The sequence below is a fragment of the Scardinius erythrophthalmus genome (genome assembly GCF_964197995.2).
Source record: "Scardinius erythrophthalmus genome assembly, chromosome: 18".
Classification (NCBI taxonomy): Eukaryota; Metazoa; Chordata; class Actinopteri; order Cypriniformes; family Leuciscidae; genus Scardinius; species Scardinius erythrophthalmus.
Window position 1 is genome coordinate 7,930,371 of NC_138238.1, and position 21,558 is coordinate 7,951,928.

A 21,558-nucleotide genomic window follows, 5' to 3' on the forward strand; every position below is an offset into this window, starting at 1 on the left:
AACAGAAACCATACTGTAAAGACTTGCTACAAACAAACAAACAATAAATACAGTCCTTCACAGGTGCTGAGGACAATATACAGATCGTTAGTACAAAATGTTGCAGCAACATTTAAGCAACAAAACGAAGTCAAACTGTAAAATGGATCACAAAGCAAGCCATTAAGCAAAACAGCGTTCCGCGTTAATGAATCTTCAGCGTCACGGCAAAAGAAATGATATCTTACCTGTGTTTTGAATGTGAATTCATCATCTCTAATGAATTTGATGCAATAACAATATTATACCCCAACATGGCAAGAAAGGCATTTCTATGTTGTTATCCTAGCGTTTTACACTAGCAAAAATAACATAATCTACAAAGCGACCAGAGTAGTCACCTGTTCATTTTAGTGGATCAAAAACATACAGAGCGATCAGTGTCCGATTCCCGAATGAAAGACTCGTAAGAGCCGATTCTGTTTAGTGAATCAAACATATGGATTGACCGATTGACCAGTTCAGTGTAGACCGGTTCACAAACGAATGACTCTTATGAGCTGGTTCTTTAGTTTGAATCTTCTGATTAATCTTTTACTTGACTGCATCAGAGCGGTTACTGAATCAATATTTGACTCACTTTTTGAACATATACATATACATTATAGTCTAGATTTGCTTCATTATAGATTTTTTTATAGATTTTACTAGGCCTATATTTATTTTATATTAGCCTATAGGGTGAAAGGGTGGATGGGAGCTCAAAAGGGTCATAGGGTGACCTCATATGACCTTTCAGTGATGAAAAAGATTTTAAATATTCAATAAATCACATAATGTATAATTGTATAATTAACATACGTTTATTAAATAATATGAAAAAAGTTTGACTGTATATGGTTTGCACTTTTTTTTTGTCCACAAACTGAATTTCAAGTGCCTAAAAAAAAACGTTAATTCTTAAAGAAAAAGTAGGTTAAGAATTGTAGTAAGTCTAACAACTTTGTAAAATGCCAATCAAAACTTTTTCAAAGTTTTTTTTTCATTTTTTTTTCTTTCAGAAGGAACCAAAAAAAAAACTTGTGAAGGAACAAGAATTCTGACAATTCTGTCAGAAACACATTCTCATATAGTATAATAGCAATTTTTTTTATCTCGTCTCACACTACCAAAAGACACATTACTTAACATCCGAGTCAAGACAGAGTCAATTAGTTTGGTAAAATATATATTTTATTTTATTCTTCATACAAAGCAAAAGTATGAATGTTCAGTATTTAATTATCTAGAAACATCTGTTTCATTTTTCTCTTTCATGGTGTAAAATTAATTTTTGATACCACAAAATACTTGGTTTACATGCCTTCCTCATCATTTGTACATAAAGCTCATTTCTAGTCTATTTATTTCTGTTATACTCAGAGTAAGACAAACATTTTTTTAACATCTGGATATCTCTATGAAGTTGAATAAAACTCAACCATTAAACAGATGCATCAGCACACACTGCCTGACCATGAGCGAAGATATGAAGCTTTGCTCACAACAACTTTTGACAGATCAGAATTCATATGCAGTTCACATGTAATCAGTGACTAACTTTACCCAGAAAATGCCTTGACATCTTGGGACAGTTGTTTCTGAACCAAAAAAAAAAAACAAAAAAACAATTGCACTGGTAAAAATCACAGGAGGCCCCATGGGTGAGCATTTGATGACAATTTGCTCGACCCTATTCAGTATCCAGTTCCATAATCCAACTGATTTGCTTTTAAATGAAATGCGAATGCAAGAAACAAGCTTTGATGATTTGATTACAGTTGGAGGAGAAATTTCACATTGTTTCTCTTTTGACTCCTCAGAACATCTGATTACTTGATGAATTGAATAAAGTAGGAAAAATGCCCAAGGAAATTTCCCTCAGCTTCCACCGCTTAATTCATACTTGAAGGCCAACAAGAATCGTATGGCTGTGTTCTCACAGCTGATAAATATTACAATCTCCTCTCTAAACGAAAGGAAGTTGGCTTATCATAGCACAGGTTTGAGGCACAGCATGTTGTAAAACAAACCAAAAATCAGTGAGCTGATACAGAACGCTTTCTTTTTGTTTGTTTTCTTTTCAAATGCATCCATCCGTCCCTCTGCATTTCATTTTCCAGTATATTAAACAGGGGTGAAAAATGGGAAGTTTCAGTACATTCGTAATGCAATATTCTGCCTTGAAACCTCCCGGTGACCTCACCCCTTGAATTCTGGTCCAGGTACAGCATCTCAGCCTGACGTTCAAGCTGAGGCGTAAAAAGTGAAATGTTGGCTCCATGCACCCTTCAAACCCTACACCTTAACCTGACATCGAGAGCTGATCCTGAATCAGGTGCTCCAAATGAACAGTAACCAGAGCTGTACCAAAGCACAGTCATTCATCTTGCCTTCGAGACAGCCGCCATGGGATGAATTTCACAGATAAAGAGCGGCCGACTGTTTCTCCTCGCTTTCAAGTAGAAAGACAAACAAAAGCACATGGAGGCTTGCATGAGAAAAAGATGAACAATGAGGCATCTCAATGCAAGCTTGTTAAAATTTGGCAAGAAGAGGAGAACTGAGATGTAGTGGAAAACGCGCTTCGATGGGATGAATGAGAAACGTTACCCTTCACGTTATGGGGTTTATTTTCTAGTATGAGTCACATTTGGGTAAAGCTTCTTAATACAAATGCGGGCCTGCCATCTATGAGGCGCATGACATGTCATTTGGCTCTTGCTTTTTAAACAAATCCAGTTCCTTTCAATGCTATCTTGACCTTTGAACCTTTCAGACAGGGCAGCAAGCCATTTCTGAGGCTGGAGAAACACAATCGATCAGTTCAGATATGTTACGCGATTAACATAATGTCGACAAGCTGCTTTGCTGTTGTCCAAGATACGATTTAGCCATCGATGGATTGGTCATTTATTACAGGAACCTGCGAGTGAAAGCCCAGCGATTGACTCTAAACATGAGTGACACTGTAAGTAGCAATTAGGGCTATTGATCGTCATGTTATTGAGTAAAGGGACACATTGAATCAGCTCTCTTGCTTATCAGATGACCATAGTAGGACTTGGGCCAATATGGAGTGTAATGAAACACGAAATGCGGTCGGAGAGTGAAATATAGTTCATTACCCTCTGTCGCAAAGGTACATATTATGGACATTCAGAACTGAATGAATTGCAAATGTCGCTATTGGTTTGTAAATGCACGATACCCGTAACAAACAGTTTTTTTGTTTGTCAAACCATGTTCTAATTCGGAAGCACCATTAAATTCATTGTGAATGGAAACAAGCACAGCAAATCAAAAACGTGGAATGTCGGTGGTGAGACTAGAGTTGGGCCAGACGTTATGTACAATATGGTTAGGCAGCTTAGTGAATTAATTGCTTAGAAATTAAAAATAAATTATTATAAAATAGATTTCTGTACATTTTACATATATATAGCAATCATCTCAATGTCTTTTTGCCATTTCAAATACACAGAAAAAGAAAGAAAACAACGGGTCCTCCATTCACGGTTAATCCCAACCAAAGTTATGCCCAGTCATCTGGTAGAACTTCATGTTGAAAGGCCTGTAGAAGTCTCGAAGTCTCTGCACGACCTCAGGGTCAATGTTTGGGTGGGTCCGCCCTTTGGTTTTACCCAGGCAATGGGGCTTGCTGCTGCCCTCGGCCTTTTTGAGACAAGGGAAGCCCTTGGTCTGGTTGAAGTAGAAGTGTTTGTCTGTGATGATCCTCTTGAGCCCCAAGAAGTCCTGCACGCGGCCCAGCTCTCCGGCCGGGTCGCTGATCAGCCGTTCTCCGCTCACGAACAGGATCTGGCTCATGGGGAAGAACTGCAGCCAGTTGTCCAGGTGTTTGGCGTAGATGCCGATCTGAATGGCGCTCCACGAGGTGTCGATCAACCCTGTAGTCCTGTTTTTGAACGTCAGGCTCTCAAAAGTAGGAATGTCAGGCTTCTTGGACAGTGTCTGCGTGTAGTCAGAGATGGCCCGTGTGACGGGGTCCCGGACCACCACGATCAGTTTGGTGTCGCGGGACAGGGCGTAGATCCGAGCCGGAGCCTCGCGGGTCACAAAGTAGCTTGGTGTTTTCTCCATGGTGATCTGGCCCTCCAGGGTCTTAGGCATCAGGTCCCTATGGGGAGAGAGAGAGAGAAAGGAGAGAGGGTTAAGAGTGAGGTCTAATGAAAACTAAACTTTGCATAATGCAATCAAAACAGATGGAGCATGTGGTGCTCCTCAATCAATGAACCAATTCAAGGCCATGATTCTGAGTCAAATATGATTAGCATCGGTTGCTAAACAAAACGTGCATTCAAACGTCACAGATGCACAAACCATGTTAAATGGCATGGCTCCTTAATAGCGAAGGCTTTCTAATATAATACAAAATCTTTCAGAAGCTTTGGAGAAATGTTATTCAGCAGATCTTTTGGCTTTGTTCTCTCTTAAAATCATGTTCCTGATTATGCCTACAGCTATAGGTCAACCAATACTGCATTTTTAAAACAAATTTTGATACAGACTACAACTACAACAACAAAAAACATATGTTTGATTATCAGTCTGTCTCTACTTGGTGACCAGCAGATAGAAAATCATCGTCAAAACAAGGTTACTAATTGGTACAAATTGGGTAATCCACTCAGTACATAGCCAGCTGTGCTTTAAAGCCCACTCTGAATCCGATTCCAATAGTGTTCTAATGTATGACCTCAGCGATGGTATTATACTGCTGACCACCCAGACCTAAACAATGATTTATACTTCAAAGGGGGGCTAACGCAAATGACCATACACTAAGCAAAGCAAAAACATTCCGCATGAAAGTTCTTCAGCCTTGTTTATAGAGAGAAAGCAGCTCTTAAGGCAGTTACAGGGTGAAATGGATAGGGTACATGCAGGACCGCAATCAAGGGACATTTTTAAATGAAAAGTGAACATGCATGTTAACGCCAAACAGGCTTGGGTTTCACAACCCTGCTCGATCAGGAAGAGTGGATTATACTGGAAGAGGCGATAACAGAGGACTTTGATGGACACATGGGGGTATGGATCCCATTTCATTGGCACACGCTCTCACAAACATTGGCATGTCAAAATGTATGGAAACTGAAGAAAGTTCAGCTTCCGCTGTCTGAAAATTTCAAGGCATAAAATATATGTGATGAGAAACAAACCAAAGAAAATAGAGTAACAAACTTAATGGGTAGGGATAGCTAAAGATAACAAAGTGTGAATTTCAGCCACATTTAGATGTCAACAGACGCAGAATGAGCCTCTTTAGGGTATCAGTGTGCAGAGAGATAAAGCTCTTGTTGGGCTGTTGTCTCTGGAGTATCGAGCCCTGTTGTTAGCACCAGCGCTAATTTACTGCTGTATTGTGAAGTGCGCTGTCAGCATCTAGTGTAATCCTGCTTTGCGTGTTTACACCCTGCGGAAACGAGGCTACGAGCAATTCAAGAGTCTGCAAACAATTTGTTGAAGGATATCACAGGCACTTCAGTGGATCACAGTTTGTTCTATCTCTAGGCAGTCTTGAGTAAAAGCCTATTTTTAACACTGGTGTTCACTAGTTAGAGGTGAGAACCCCTAAGCACCAGAGCAGAGAGTGGTGTTATGATAAACAAAACCCACGGAGAGCGTTTCAATGCGGACATAAATTTCAAACCGATGTGTGTGTGTGCACCAGGTGCTGCTGTAGACCTAGATTTTTGCTGCATTCTGCTGTTTTTTGCCTAACAGCACCTGCAAAGCACCAACTCTCTACGCTAAAGGATTTTTCAAGATCACACAACTGACACTATGTGCGAAAAATCCTATTTTGCAAGTGAAAATCAGGCAGCGCTCAATTCAGAAAGCGAGAACAGCCTAAAGCTGCGGGAGGTAACGTGTTGATTTATATGATGGAAAACTGTTGGCAGATTTGTGTGGTTACATGGCTTCTCTAAAGAGCTGGCCACAGATCCAATTATGATAATATCAGTTTGATTACTGCTCTGTCAGAACACTGGAGTGAGAGTTTGAGCGAAAGAACACAGGGGGAAAAAAAACTCATTAATCTCTGTGAAATGAAAACAGATTATGCAAGTGCCTTTTTATGCAATGACACACTCACACCCGCATCTGCACAGTTTAACTGTTTATTTCTAGTATGGAGGTAATATGAATGTGTTGGCTTACTAATATTTAGCCTGTGTGTGTGTGTTTTTTTTAAGTTTATTTAAGTTTTGCACAATATGAGCAAACCAGCAGTATATGTGCATGTGTGGTGCTAATGAGGCGAGAGATAACGCAGGCATTTACTGTTAAATGAACCACCCACAAATACTGTGCTGGGGAGAACCCCACCCCCCACCCCCACCAAAGCACCAAAAAATATATATATGCCACTACTAATATTAAGCTGCTCTGCCTAAACCTGAGGTTATAAAGAATACGGTCGAAAAGCATGATGCTGAGTAAACTGCAGCTTTAGGATGCTTTCACATTACAGGTGCATTTGATGTTTCACGTCAGAATTTGGTTTGTTTGGGTGGTGTTCAAACTCAAACGCGCACGTGAAACATGTGGAGTCCAGTATGCTTTGCAATTGGTGTAAAAGCAATCCAGACTTACTTTCTAATGTGAACCGCTACCCATGACGCAAAAGGACTAAACTACCTAGCTGCAATGATAAACAGCTGCCGAGAAAAGTGGGAGAAGAAAAAGTTAAAAGACACAAAAAACTTAAAAACCTGCAACAATCCCCTCACCTCACTTTTACTTTGGCAAAAGAAGAAGGGAGGGAGGGAGTTAAGGAAGACAAGTAGGCAAGCTCTAGGAAGAACAATAGCCTTTCTTGCCTGTTTTGATTTATGAGGTGCTTCTTTTTAGACATTCCGCCAGCAAACAGGCAATGCTTTGACACCGAGGCCCTCTTTTTTCCCCTCTTCTTTGAAAACCGAGCATTGTCCTTCAATGATCTGAAAGAGCAAGGGCCGTGGAGAGGCCAGAGAGGAAAGGGGGAGGGTGACCATTGAAGGATGAGTGGAAAGCACTTCTCCAGCTCTCAGGGCGAGGCGAGAGGAGGCTGTGGAGAGCTCTTGAGCCGAACGTGTGCCTCAAGTGCCTCGCCGGCACACGCTGCCACTGGAGCAGGTAAAGATACGCTGCGTATCAATTATTAAAACAGGGATTAGAAAGTGGATATGAGTGCTCGAAATGATTCTACTGATAAAAAAGGTCAGTCCTCTCAAGTGATAAAGCAAGGTCAAAGATTGCTCCTGCCTCTTGGGTTTTCTGTCGTAATTCATTCCTACGACTATTCCGCACATGGCCTGATGGTCATCGCTGCTCTGGATCAACTTTGTACTGCCGAAGACTTGTTTAGGCAAGAGAGAATGATAAATCAGGAAGTTAGCTTTCTTTTAAGATCAGAATGGCCCTGAGGGCCATGTTGAAAGACTTTTTATCCAGCAGAGATAAACTGACAAAGGGAGAAAATGACAGACAAAAGCACAAGAGAGAACAAAAGACACATAAGGGAATTTTTATAACAATGTTTTTGTCTTCTGTCGAATTTGATTTGTTAAGAAGAGCCTGTTTTGCTTAGGATAGACACAGTAGCCCCAAAAAGCCCCCTAAGCCTGCTTTATCTATGATCTCATTGCTTTCAAGTGACAAGCGTTTTAGAATATCTGTCTTTCAACTCTGGCATTGTTATGGTTATATTCTGGCCGGCATTTTTATTCTTTTGCTGTGCGTTTTTTCTTTTTGTATACGCAAACTGATATAGACTAGAAGCATGTTTTATATCTAGGGCTTTAAAGTCTTGGAGGGATCAGAGAAACACAGCCGTACCTGCACTTTGGTTCTGAAGAGCAAGTCAAAACAGACACAACCTTGGAACACCTGTGCGTGCATCTTTGATAGACATCTCCTAAGCGTATAGAACTCGCCGATGTTGCAGTGGCGGTGAGTTGAAGAGCTGTTAGAGTAAGCTGCAGTGTAATAAAGTCTCAGCAGTCAAATAAACTTAAATTAATTGCCAATGATTTTAACAGCTCAGCTGCTTGGGCTTGGCATACTAGAAAGATAAAGAACAGAGCCGCAAAGCAGTTACAATGATGTAAAATGGCAGTCCTTGTGCCAGAATGGTAGTGTGAGAGTTTGCCTGTGCATGAGAATGAAAGAGTGTCATAATCAAATGACTTTCAGTGAGCACAAAAGAAGTTAAGCAGGATGTTTGTGCTGCTCATTCAAAGAAAGTGATACTGGATGGATGATTTGAGCACCAAAAGAAATTCTAGTATCATAAAATAATTTATCTAGGCAAGTTTGAAATGTTAACAATATAAGAACAACAGATGTCTCTTTCTCTGGAAATTTTGGAACAGCATGTGGGTAAGAAGACAAAAAGTTATCTGCATCTGCAACCAGTAGTTCACACACTCTGTTTCATAGTCAGACTATTGATTGCAGTGTTCTAACACCAGACTACCAGTGTCTCAAGGATCTGAGCATTTGAGTGACACTTCACCCTACCAAAGGCTACAGCGCTAGCTTTCCGACCCTGCCACTCTTACCCCTTGCACTTTAGACTATTAGAAGTGGAGGATGGAAAAAACAACAGACGTGACATTCATGCATGAACAGATGATGGCTAATACAAGAAAAGAAACAAGGCTTGTTTAGGAAAAGGTCCACTGCTACTTCATGAACGAGTGAGACTGAGTCGATAGTGATAAGTGATTGTCTCTCTTTGGGCTGAATCATCTTATGACTCAATAGTGTTTTTGACCTTCTCAAAGTTCTGAGGCACTAGTTTGACACTTGAAGTAGCTAATTCTGACATCAAGCGGCCACTGGAACATTACTCTGTGAGATCAGGGTCAGTTTTATCCCGTGTCTGGAGATCATGCCGGGAAATATGGATTCTGTCTTCAATGGAGGCCGTGTGGCTACATCTGGTAAATCCAGGCACCTCCCAGGTCGCTCCATACAGACAATATTTTCTGTGCTTTGTCGTCATAGAGACCTGAGCGAGGCTGTAGTTTTGAAATACACCCCGCGGAGTCTGGAGCCTTGACATTATATTTAACCGCAGAGCAAAACTGCAGCCGTAAATCTATGGAGCAAAAGCTGGGTTTTATAGCACAAGCACCGAGAGAATGGTAATGGGGTGGCGAGGGGAGAAAAGAAAGAGAAAAATAGCGCGAGACAGAGCCAGGATGAGCATGTGTGCAGCAGCTTTAAGTTACCGCTATATTTTAAGAGGTACACAGCCACTTAGAGCCTCCTGACGGTTGGTTTCCTTAGTGAAAATTTCCAGAGATCTCCTCTTAACCTGGGATGCTGAAGCCAAGAGCCATTAGATAGCACATGCGAAAGGGTTTTATGAATATCCCAGCTTCTAACGGCTATACTTTACCTTTCCTCACCTAACCTTTCTCGTTCTCTGACTAGCTCTTCCTCAGGTTTCTCCTCAGCCTCTAATCTTTGCCATGTAAACCCTGACATGAACATAAAGTGGTGTAAATGACCGTCTCAGTCAGGCCTGTCTAAGGTGTTGGTGTGTCTTAGCTTCAGTTTCTGACATTCTCGCTGACGGATCACGTCACTGGATCCACATTCAATGGACGGAGAAAGCCTCTCTCACGTGGAGTGACTGCTCTGATGGATAAATAATAAAGGAACGGGGAGGATTGCAGACACTTCTGACCTGCCTTTGTCTGGAGATTAGACACACTCTTCCTTTAGAGTCATCTCTAAAAAGGGTTATACCTTAATGCTGATCTAGTTTTTCATTAAATTATTATGCCCGAGATGGACTTTCTGAAAACTACTTTATCGGTGCTTTTAAAGCGAAAAACATCTGCTTATAACTGAACAGTTGGACCCCCAACACTAAAGAGAAACATTGCAATGTTTAATCTATAGATTTTCTCTCTCAGAGCCGGGGGCTTTGGTTTTGGGAAGACTGGTCTGCTTTAGGGTGTCAAGGGCAGAAAAATATATTTATGTCTCCCTGCAGTGCTGTATATATAAAGACATTCGACATAAAGTGAGTATCGTGAGAGAGGGTATCTACTCAGCAATCATACTGAGGTCTAGGCTCTTCTTGTGCCAACCACAATTTCAGGCCCATTTTCTTTCTTCTTTTCTTTCTCTCTCTCTCGCTCTCAAACTCATTCAAAACCACAGCAGCCTCTGAGAAGGGCAGAACATGCATAAATCACAGAGACCTCGGGCTCTGTACGTTGCAATCTGCCCAGACTCCGTTTCAGCGTTATTTGCTGCCATTCAACACCTACCAAAATCTCTTTAAAACAAGGGGTAGGGTGTGTTTTCTGCTGTCTGGGCAGCACATTAAGTTACTGCCCTACGGGTCTGCCAGCTGAGTGGAATTACTGTGTGTTAGGGACAAGGCTGCGCAAGAAGAGGCTGCCATCAGCTCTGAATAAAAGATGTAGGGATGAGACGGGGTAATAAAGTGCACTTTTCTCTTTCTCACTCAGGTTGTGCATTTTGCAGAGCTATAATGTGTACTGAAGAGATGTTTGTAGGACTGGCTACTTTGAACCTATTGAACAGGTGTTTCTGTGATATTACAGTCAAACCTAAAAAAAATTATTATGTGATATTAGGGTCATATCTAAAAATGTAACTAGGATGAATTTATCACTGCTCACCTGGCCCAAGTCAAAAGAGTCCAATCCTAAGTCTCTATGATATTCTAATATACAATGCAATTTATGAGATTTTTTAACGTCTTTCGGATGAAAATCACAAGTTTGATCACTTACAAAAGTAATAATTTAGCATACAATGTCCTGCAAAATGTGATGTTTTGGACAATATTAGCATAAATCCTTATTTTGTAAATGACTCCATTGAAAGAAGACAAAAAAAAGTGATTTTTTTTAAATTAAATACAAAATAAATTCCGAAAATATAAAAACCTGAATTTCTAATAACCAAGTTAAATCCAGTAACCCTCATAGCTGTCAAAATTACTCGCCTGACTGTGACATATGTATATATATTACTATTATTACGAAAATAAATTTTTTTTATTGCTGGCATGATAATTGCATGCTACTTTAATGTATTTACAACAAGAAATTATAAGGATTTATGCTGATTTTAACCAATGGTATTTTCAAGTGCCTTATGTACACTTGCAGTAATTCCACAAACACTAGCCTTCCCATTGAATCTACCCTTGAGTTATTAGCAGTGATCAAGCCAATACCAGTGTTTATCTTGCTCTTGCTAATCCGCAGTGATAAGCTTGTTTACTTTGGGTGTTTGTAGAGGGTGTTAACGGACTCAGTCCCACACTTCATTTACATTCCCACTGAGTGACACAAAGAGTCTCTAGACTGTTAGTGGTGTTTAGTGTAACTAGCCATGATGAGGTTTTAGCTTGTTTACCAAGCTATAAAGGCTATTAACAAAGCTACAAAGCCAAAGCATCAGTCTTGAAATAGTAAGGGACGGGGTAAATATGATGTATTAGAATTTATAAAGTTGCATCATTTATATCTGCCTTTTGTTTTAATTAACTGGCAAATGTTTTGACTCACTATGAATGACGTTGGACATGCCAAAAAGATAATCTCATCTGACAGTATAGGATATCTCACTCACTGAATTGTTGTAAAATTGGCACGAAGACTTCAAAAAGACTTTTTTCCCCACTTTTCAAAGCCATCATGCTCAGACACAAGAACACACATGCATGCACCTATTACATCCTGTTTTGCTTGGCACACAGTCTCCTCCAGCTGAGGAGCTTTTGAAGACAGGTGAGCTTTAAAGAGCTGGGAATTTCCTCCAAGTCTGTCAAGCCGTTACATCAGAAGCTTACAGCACAGCTGCATTACTTTGACGCTACGGGTTAATGGTTTACAAATTCCTCCAGACTAGTATTCTTCATTGCTAACCCACAATTAGCAAAATTATGTGGTGATAGCACCAGAGCTGACAATTAAACTGCACATATAAGACAAGAAGACTAACAAGAGCGTACAGCTCTCTCCTGAGGCAATTCTGCGAACGTTTTTTGGATGATAGCCTAGTTACAGTCCGCTCTGGTATCTCAGCGCCCGCTGAAGACAATATAACTGGCGTGAAGCACAAAGAGATCACTGTCAAACGCTTCTGCTGAAAGTAATCAGCCGAGTGCGGATGTCACAGGTGTAATTTGATTTCAGGGGCTGCTATTTCAGCAGGCATGTTGATGTATTGCGAGTACGATGACAAATGTTTTTGCTTTCCATTCTCTCTGCTGTCTGTGTTCCAGAAGGCCTTACAGTCCCACAAGAAACACAATCTGGAGTCAATGTGCCAAGAGAACAAGCCATTCAACCACATAATGCAGATTTGAAGAGACATTTGAGAAATGGGCTATGAAACTAAGAAACAAAAAGTGACAATAACTCGGTTTGTTTTCAAATAGTAAAAAATATTTTCCTACTAATCCTGATTTGACTACAACTAATGATAAAAACATACAGTACTATGGAGTAATGATGCAGTTAGGCATGCAATAATACTAAAATTCTAATAAATATATAAGCTGATAATTATTTTCATGTTGTGACCAACAAATGAATCAAATGTTAAAAGTGTCATCAAATTATTCACATTTTTAAAGAATAACTGACAGAAAAGGTAATCTAAACTTGAAAATCGGGAAAATCAACGTACATAATTGAATATCCAATATTAAAAAATAGTGATTAATTAAAAACTAATACTGGCAGATACATAGAATACATAATATATATACAGACAATGTGGAAAAGTAAAATTATCACCATAAAAAAGATGACATACAGACTTTTACCACAGTTCTTATTGTCTAGCTGATCCTTTTCCTAGAAGAGCGAGAGAGAAAGCACACAATGCAAAAGGCTAACAAGAGAAAGTGTGAGGACAAAAGTAGTGACAGTTCCTGGGCTACGGGGAGAAACTGGCTTTGTTGCCCTGGAGCTCAGCTCATGCTGTGCTCCTCTGGGCACATCAGCAGTGTGTGTGTGTTCCTTTAATTGTCTGCTCTTTTCTCACTGCGGTTAATGGAAACCTCAGGGGGTCTCTACTTCTGCCTGATCCTCTACCTTTCACTTTTTTTTCACAGAGAGACAGACAGACACACACAAACAAACAGTGTCTCATAGTAAATATTCATCTACGATCAGCTTTTATATTATATCATCAAGTTCCTTTCTACACTTTTCTCACTCCTAATTATCCTCCTTGGGGTTTCAAACTTTCAGAAAATGAGCTCTGATGATCACACACTTGGGAGGAAATGGACCTGGTGGGAGACATGGGCCAACAATCACCGGACCATACAGACAGCCTTGCGCTGGAGCTCCCAGGCTCCTGTAAATGCTGTGTATTTACCAACAATGGATGAGCATTTACTTTATGAAGGCGAAGGGATAGCATTATTCTGACATCCGACATCCAAATTATCACCTTGTTTAAAAAGAGTCCAATTCAAGGCAAGCACAGAGGGTGGGTCTGTACACAAAAGACCATTGAAATAAAAGGTGAAAGGGGAAGGGTTTTATTATCTTGTACTTTTCTCTTTATCCCTCATTTTAGCTGTCCAATCAACCAGAGAAAGTAGGCCTATGCATAAACAATTTCCCAATACAAGGAAGAAAAAAGTCGAATGAACAGTTATAAACAAGCTCCCTTCCCTTATTGGTCACTTGTTGCCTATGTTGGGTGTTTGTATGTGTGTATGAGAGACAATATTTCAGTAGGAGGGTAGAAACACGAGCGCTTGACATCGAGTTCCTGTCTGCCTTGATTTTATCCTTCAGCGGGAGGTTCCTGCTGAGGGCGGCCATGTTATTTTGCTTTTCTCTGGAGGAGACCGTAGCTTCTCAATGGCAGACCACCACAGTGGGCCTCTACTGTCTGTCTCTCCCCAGGCCATCCCTTTCACAATTAGCCAGTGGTAATTTGATGAATGAAAGCCCCTTTCTCCAGACTAAGACCCACCCTGCTTGGTCTACCCCACTGGTAAAGCCATGCCAGCTCAAGTAGGGGCCCACTTTCACTCTCGTCCTCTCTTTGCTGACCAGTGTACCCAGTTGGGGGTGGCCTTATGTGGACACTGAGGCCTACAACAGCCCCGCCTCTGATGGGGGAACTAGAGCTTGATGTGGAGCCCGGCTCTAATATGGAATACAAGGGGAGAAGACACAAACACAGACACAGAGGATCGTTGTATAAGCTCTTCTACAATCACACAATAATATTAGAGACAAAATGTGTGGAAAAATGAAGAGACCAAGAAATGCAAGAGAAGTTAAGCCGGACAGAAATAGGCAATGCAAGCAGTCTACTTCTCTGAAATGTAAGAGATGATTTCCAAAGCTGAGGCCGAGCACAAAAGCAGAGTAATCCTGTGGTTTAAAGGATGCTGAGCAGTTTAGCCAACACTAAAGCATCATTCGGAGGCAGTCCATTGAATGTCCTCACTCAGCTCTGCGCAGGCTCTCAATAGAGGATGTCAACCTGCTGACTGCTGAATGGATGACCGGTCAAGGTTCAGATCCAGCTGAGTGGAGGAAGTCTATTCTACCATGAGACTGAACAGTTTTCATGGATGCTGCTCCTTAATATTGGGACCTGGGATCAGTTTATAGTTTCAATTTACAGCAATCACCAAATTAACTGCAGGCAAAAAAACAAAAAAAGTAAAAAGACAAAATAATAATAATTTGAAACAAATGTTTACGATTTGCTCTTGCATTTAATTCCCATTAGTTTTGGGGTCTAATGACCAGAGACCCCAAAAAAGTGTGTGTGTTCAGCAAGGATGAGGGGTTGATCGGGTCTCACCTGCAGTGCAGATGGTCTTTACAGAGACAATGTTGCTCAACTGATTTGTAGATAACCAGAGCCACAAAGACCTTTAACCCTACACCACACAGTGCCCGCCACAGCGTAAACTAATCAATACATGTAGTCCCACGCGGTCTAAGCTGGCTTGAGTCATTACTTTGTGCTTATCTGAAGCATAAAGGCATAAGTTTCTGCTACAGCAGTCACCAACCATCATATTGCACACAAATCATACTGCAACAACAACAAAAGTCAAAAACAGTAGGGTAAAACTGGTTTTGCAATCATTCGCAATCTTCATTTAAACAATGGTGATTTCTAAATCCTCAGAATGATCTATTACCTCATGTCAGCGTGGCAAGAAAACACATTTGTCCTCATGGACTGCACGCAATTACATACAATAGTGTACACCGATTCACAAACAAATGACTCTTTTAAACTGACAAAACAACACAAAATAATAAATAAACTGAATGAAATCAGTAGTCAAGTTTTAAGATGAAATTTAAAAGTACCTATCAACTGTGCTTCCCAAATATAATATAATATAATATAATATAATATAATATAATATAATATAATATAATATAATATAATATAATATAATATAATATAATATAATATAATATAATATAATATATATGCAAAAAAATAGACATTAAAACTGAAATATGCCCAAATGAATGGGCATATTTCCTCTGCTAAAAAGGTATGTATATATATATATATGTATATATATGTATATATATATATATATATATATATATATATATATGCAAAAAAATAGACATTAAAACTGAAATATGCCCAAATGAATGGGATCTAATTATATTGAGCGCTTGTGAATCAAAATCGGAAAAAAATCTGGATATCTGTATCAATACCAAGCCCTAGCAGTCAACCACAGCTCACTGTTTATAAACACACCCTGTATCTACAGCCAAACTTGGGTTTGATCTCATCCGGCACCACTTAGACAATGCGGTCCCTTGCTTTGTACAAGCAGGAAGGAGGGGGTCACTGGCCACAGCGTCCGTATGGGTCACCTACACGGTGGCGTGAACACCCCATGGAGTGTGGGTACAAAAGCTGAGGCATCCATCCAGAACTAGCCATTCCATGGATGGAAGTGCTCATCTGTACAAGGTGGCAGGGGGTCGTAGCCCTCCAAGCACTTCAGAACTTTCAAGTGACATGCTTCCGAGAACGTTCCCCGGACCAATAGCGGAACAGGACTTTCTGCGGAGGATTTCACTCTTACAGAACAATGCTCCACTTGTCCTTTTGTTGGTCGGCAGTTACGGACCATGTTGTTAAATGGCTGCTATTCAGAAAACACACCCTTAATCTCAGGATGGACTCGGGGATTGCACACTAAAGAGTGAACTGCATTTTCCTACTACATACCTTTTTAGCAGAGGAAATAAAACCTAACCTTCAAACACAGATGGGAAAAGATGCTTAGAAACGCAGACTAAATGTTATCAGTTCTATGAAGACTGTAGGTTTACTACCATCAAGGAAGAGTCGACTATAAAAACTGCTCTGGTAGATTTGAAAATTATGCAACAATAAGACAAACGCAGCGCCAGGGCCTTCACAACGTTCACCGTTCCAGTTGGGACCCTGTCTGGCTGGCTGGCTGGGTGGGATTTTTGAGAAGCAAACTTAACTGCTTATTAAATCATCAGAGTCTCCGCAAAAAAACGGTAAAAGCAAAAAAAAAAAAAAAATGCAGATTTTGCAAGGTCCCACAAATCAGAAAAGCAGTTGAAACTGAAAACTGCGAAAAGAGAATTGCCAAAGTTATTACTCAACAATTCAACCCACTACGACTCCAGCTATTCATACTGTAATATATCTTACAAATAAACTGGCACTTGTTATAAACTCTACATTGACCAGACGTTCTTGAGAGAAGAGCATAACAAATAAACAGTAGAAATGTGAAGCGCCTGCAGATAATCCTTTTTGACTGTGAATCATACTCTTACAGTGTCTAAAACAGGTCTAACCAGTATTGAGGAACAAAAGCTCATCTGCCATGTCTTTCTCTGGCTCTCTGTAGCACAGAAAGGTCTAAAAAGGTCAATCACGACTTTTGATAAACAGAGATTTTAAAAAACTACAGTAAAACTGACTTGCATGCTTACCATGCACTATACTTTAAAATGCTATAAACTATATTTTCCATTACAAAGCAAATCACTTCAAGTATTAGACACTCTAAAACTGAGAATCAGAGTCATGCTCAGTCCCTTGAGAGAGACAATTCTAAGAAAGTAACAATTTGAATATATCACTTCTTTAAAAAGACAAGAAAGGACCAAACGGACATGTCAGCGTTGAGGGTCTGTCTGGACAAACTGTCCAACACTGTTTTAGATTAGGTCACATGGAGATGTCGTGACAGAATAAAGAGCAAAAGTTAAAAAAGCAAGTCTGCATTTGTTTGTGCCCTGTATATTCAGCCCAAACAGCAGTGGCCAGATATAGAATTTCGCTGTGGCATCGCATGTCCAACTCAGACCAGCTGCAATGGCATGTGAATCCTGTAAAACTTGAGACAGAAAACTTTCTCGAACGGGTGGAACACAAGCATTATACCCTTCAACACCCAGTGTTTTATATATTCTGGATTTTATATGTAATTTATCGCTTATTTTTAACCAACAGAAGCTTTTGAAAAATTACTTTCAATCAACGATATAACTTGGTGAAAGCTCATTTTTCAAAATTTTGAAAGGGACAAATTAGGATAAAAAAGCATTTTAGAGGAAAATCCTCGGGTTTCAAATACTGACCAGACAACTTCACTTTTTCCAGGCTAAAAGAAAACTAAGTTGAATTTTAAAAAAAACGTACTAGTGCTCTTTTCAGCAAAAAAAAAAAAAATCTTACTTTCTGGTACAACTTTACTAGGAATAACACATCTGACCAATTTCTTTTCTTTTTCTACTTCAAAATCTTAATAGCATAATCCACGCAATCAATTAATTCAGTTTGAAAATGAAGGACATGTTTAAAGAATCTGAAGATTTTTGGGAAAATCTTGCCTGATTCTGCTGGACCAGCTTGAATTTGCATTAGACTGAAGTGAGGCCCCGCATTTAAATAATTAATCAAATAAATCTTTTTCTCTCAACATGCACGAATATAATTCCCTTTTCATCTAAGCTGGACTACCAAGCATTCACTACAACGCCCATTCTTTCATCCGTCCTGTTTTTTTGTTATAGGGGCCCTGAAATGTTGCATATATTTAAAAGCACTGGGCTTTCACCCCCTCAAACCTTTGCAAATCCATTTAGAGAGACAGGCGTGCAGTCCAGGACTGTTTTATAAACTTATTGAGGGTTTCTTTCCGCTCGGTGTCTGGGGTAAACAGGGACAGACTCTGGGGCAATAAATCCCCCTTTCTCAGCTATTTATTTCAATACATTTTACTGTGGAACATTAATAATGTTAACAAATAGTTAATCAAAATGTCATCACATTTAAATAACTGCAACACATAAGTAACAAAAAAAAAAAACACACACAAAAAAATAAAAAATAAAACTAAAGTTGATCTGAAACAAATGTCTGGAGTTCTGGGTGAATTGCAGCTAGTGTAGCCTAATGAATTCATGAGCTCTCACTGTGTTCTGGCAGTTGATAAAACAAAATGGGCCAAATAATAATGTCCAAAACACGCTCAAAAGAAACAGCAATGCACTCTTAATAGAAATGCTTTTTCAAATACAAGCCGAAATGTTTAACACATTTACGGTTTGTAAGAACAACACAAAAAGAGAAACACAGCTGCACGGAACTAAACAGACTTTAACACATTATTAACAAGAGTAATTCACAAGCTATTCATTTTGTTGATCCCGTTTTTCTCCTGATAGACTGCCATTACTTGCGCAACGAAAATTAAGGTAGTCACACTACTACTCTCGGTCACTCATTATTTATCCAAACCATTTAAATCGACAGGTCATAATTTCAGACATTTCCACCCATGGGTTTTCAGAAGAAAAAAAGTTTCCAAAACTGCAATTAAAGCAAAGTAATTTGATTTAGGCTAGTTAAAACTGAGACATCAGCTAAACTTCACTTTTCCATTTGCTTTAATTCTGTTGTATCCGTATTTTAGACAATTGTAAAGTAAAAAAAAAAAAAAATGTAAAAAAAAAATACATTGAAAAGTTCTAAAAGACGGAAAGCAGAGGTCCGGTAACCTGCAATGATCCAGTGTGTCCGACAGAGATCACTGCGTCATCACGCGGTCGGATATGAGTCATCTCTCAAGATATTACAATCACAAATACATACATACCGAACTATTGTGTTTATTTGAAAAATATCCGTTTGAATTAATGTGTATTTAAAGGACCGTGTTCAATATTTCAGCCCTCAAAACTCCGAGTCTGACAGTTCGACAACAGCAGGAACAGTGAACCCAAAGTAAATGTTTGAACTGGAATCTGAAAACTAGCGCTACAGCAACTCTGCCTTTCTAGATGGCTCAGTGCAAACCATATAGGCTACAGAACATCAATTTACATAATAATTAAATTTGATTTCCAACAAAAAACTAGGAAACACGGGGTACTATGGTGTTTTAAAAAGGAAGGTTTGAGAACAAGCCAAAGGGTAAAATTACATAATGAATGACAGATACAAAAAGGCCAACTCATGACGGAGGACAAACTCCATTCTTCAAAAACAAAATGTGAAAAAGGCGCCTATTAAATAACAGTGTATGTTTAATTAATGTTGTTTATTAGGCCTAATGATAAGCAACATGCAGAAGCCAAACTATTAAAACATGAATTGAGTAAATAAATAGAATGTATGAATCATAAATCCGTAGCCCATTCTATAGCCTATGAATTGTATGAATATTTTGAATATCTCGGATTTCTTATTTCATAGAAAGAATTAAAAAGTTGTATTTCGTTCTTTTTACGTAGGCTATCACAACAGGCTATTCAGTTTTAATTAACGATTTCACAAGTTTTCAGAGTTTCAACTCTGAATTTTCGTAGTAGTTAAGTTCAATTCAAATTGACAGAAAAGAGGCAAGTTATTAATGTAGATTGGTCGATATAATTGTACTTAAATGTAGCAATTAAACTCAAGTTAAATTATAACGGGCTTGTAATTTACAGCTCAAGTCTCGTTTTTCTCGTGGGAATTATGCCAACACGAATATTGCAATAAATAATAAATAAATAAATTTGAGAAGCACACAAATAATGCCTTAAATTAAAATCCATTAAATAGCCTGCTGAAAAAAGAAAGAAAGAAAAAAAAGAAAGAAAAAGCTAGTTAAGGATAGGTCAGTCGTCAATGTGTCGTTATTGTGCTCTACTTCACTGAAAAACAATACAAGTCAATGGAAGTATAGGACGTATAAATTAGTGTACTATTTATTGTTTACGCTCTTACCTGTACCAGTCCAGTCCGTTGTCATAGTTACGGTCGAAGAAGTGCGGCTCCGCTCCGACCGCGCGAATATCTGGATGCACGCGCAGAAACTCCAGCAGCGCGCGCGTCCCGCCCTTCTTCACGCCGATGATGATCGCCTGAGGCAGCTTCTTGTTGCCCGAGCCGTTGGAGAAACTTGACAGCGAAGAAACTCTCCGCCCGTCGTCCCACTCCTCAGCTCGGTCTACGTCCCCTTCATCTTTAGAGAAGTCTCTGGGAGCTCTCCTGACCGAAGGCTCATCATAATCTGACTCCACGTCCGTCCACGCGCTCTGCGGTCTGGACAGGAGCTTGGACATCATCAGGTCCGGCCGGCCACTTTCTGCCTCAGCATATTTCCCGAGGAAATCCGTCTCCTTCGCTCGATTATTATTATTATTGTCCACAACTAAACCTGGTGGCATAGTGGCACAGTAGCCCACGCAGGAGTACAGCATGTAGACCCAGAGGAGCAGCATGATGAAGAGGAGCCCGAGTTTCTTCTTCACGGGACTGACGGAGAGCGCGTAAAAATGGTGACAGAACAGGCTATATTCCATAAGCCCTGTGCATGCAGACCATCACACTCCAGCTGGACATATTGACAGGTAGGTACAGTTCCGTCCAGGTCCAGGCTCGGGAATCCTTCTCAAGAGTCTTTAAACGCCATTGAAGTTCACAATAAAATCCTTACACGTGAAATGAACTAGCCCAAAGTGGATGGGGACATCTAGGAATGCGATTTTAGTCAGCTGTCCTCGTTCATTTCTGCGAAAGAATACGAGAAAACTGATGAGAATGACCGGTGCACTTGATTCCCAGCCGGAGAAGCTGCTCCCGGCCGCATCCTCGAGTGTCTGAGCGCTTTCGAGAGAGTGGATCTTATACAGCGCTGATGTGTGTGATTGACAGCAGGGCCAGCCTACCGCTGCGCACTGATTTGAATAAAGGCGGGGTTGATTAAATATGCCTGCCAATCAGGGGGCGACGTAGGCGGGGATTTTAGACAAGACACTTGGTCGCGAGCCGATTAAACGCTCTTATTGGATAGAGGAACATTAGACCGGAATCCTTTTATTCCAGTTTTTGGGAGTTTCCAAAGAGTTACAAATTTTACGCAACTGAACGGTTTAGAAAGGAATCAGGATTTGGAATGTCATACAAAGTTTCCGTTCAAGCTATAGGCTACGCCTGCATGTGTTTGATAAAGTTATCATTTAAAAA

The 21,558-nt window shown here is 39.9% G+C and overlaps 1 protein-coding gene across 1 annotated transcript; it reads right to left on the reverse strand.

Moving 5' to 3' along the window:
• Positions 1–1,197: 1,197 nt before the first annotated feature.
• hs3st3b1b (heparan sulfate (glucosamine) 3-O-sulfotransferase 3B1b) lies at positions 1,198–21,193 on the reverse strand. The gene is made up of 2 exons (XM_081393599.1): positions 20,317–21,193; positions 1,198–4,156 (listed from the first exon to the last, which is right to left on the reverse strand). The coding sequence occupies exons 1-2, from the start codon at positions 20,892–20,894 to the stop codon at positions 3,538–3,540; spliced, it is 1,197 nt and encodes a 398-aa protein (XP_081249725.1). The 5' UTR covers positions 20,895–21,193; the 3' UTR covers positions 1,198–3,537.
• Between the last annotated feature and the right edge of the window lie 365 nt (positions 21,194–21,558).

Excerpts from the sequence above, each read along its gene's own strand:
- hs3st3b1b (XM_081393599.1), bottom strand. The coding sequence starts at position 20,894 with ATGGAATATAGCCTGTTCTGTCACCATTTTTACGCGCTCTCCGTCAGT. Across the intron at positions 4,157-20,316 it reads AACGGACTGGACTGGTACAG|GGACCTGATGCCTAAGACCC; the intron begins GTAAGAGCGTAA and ends CTCTCCCCATAG.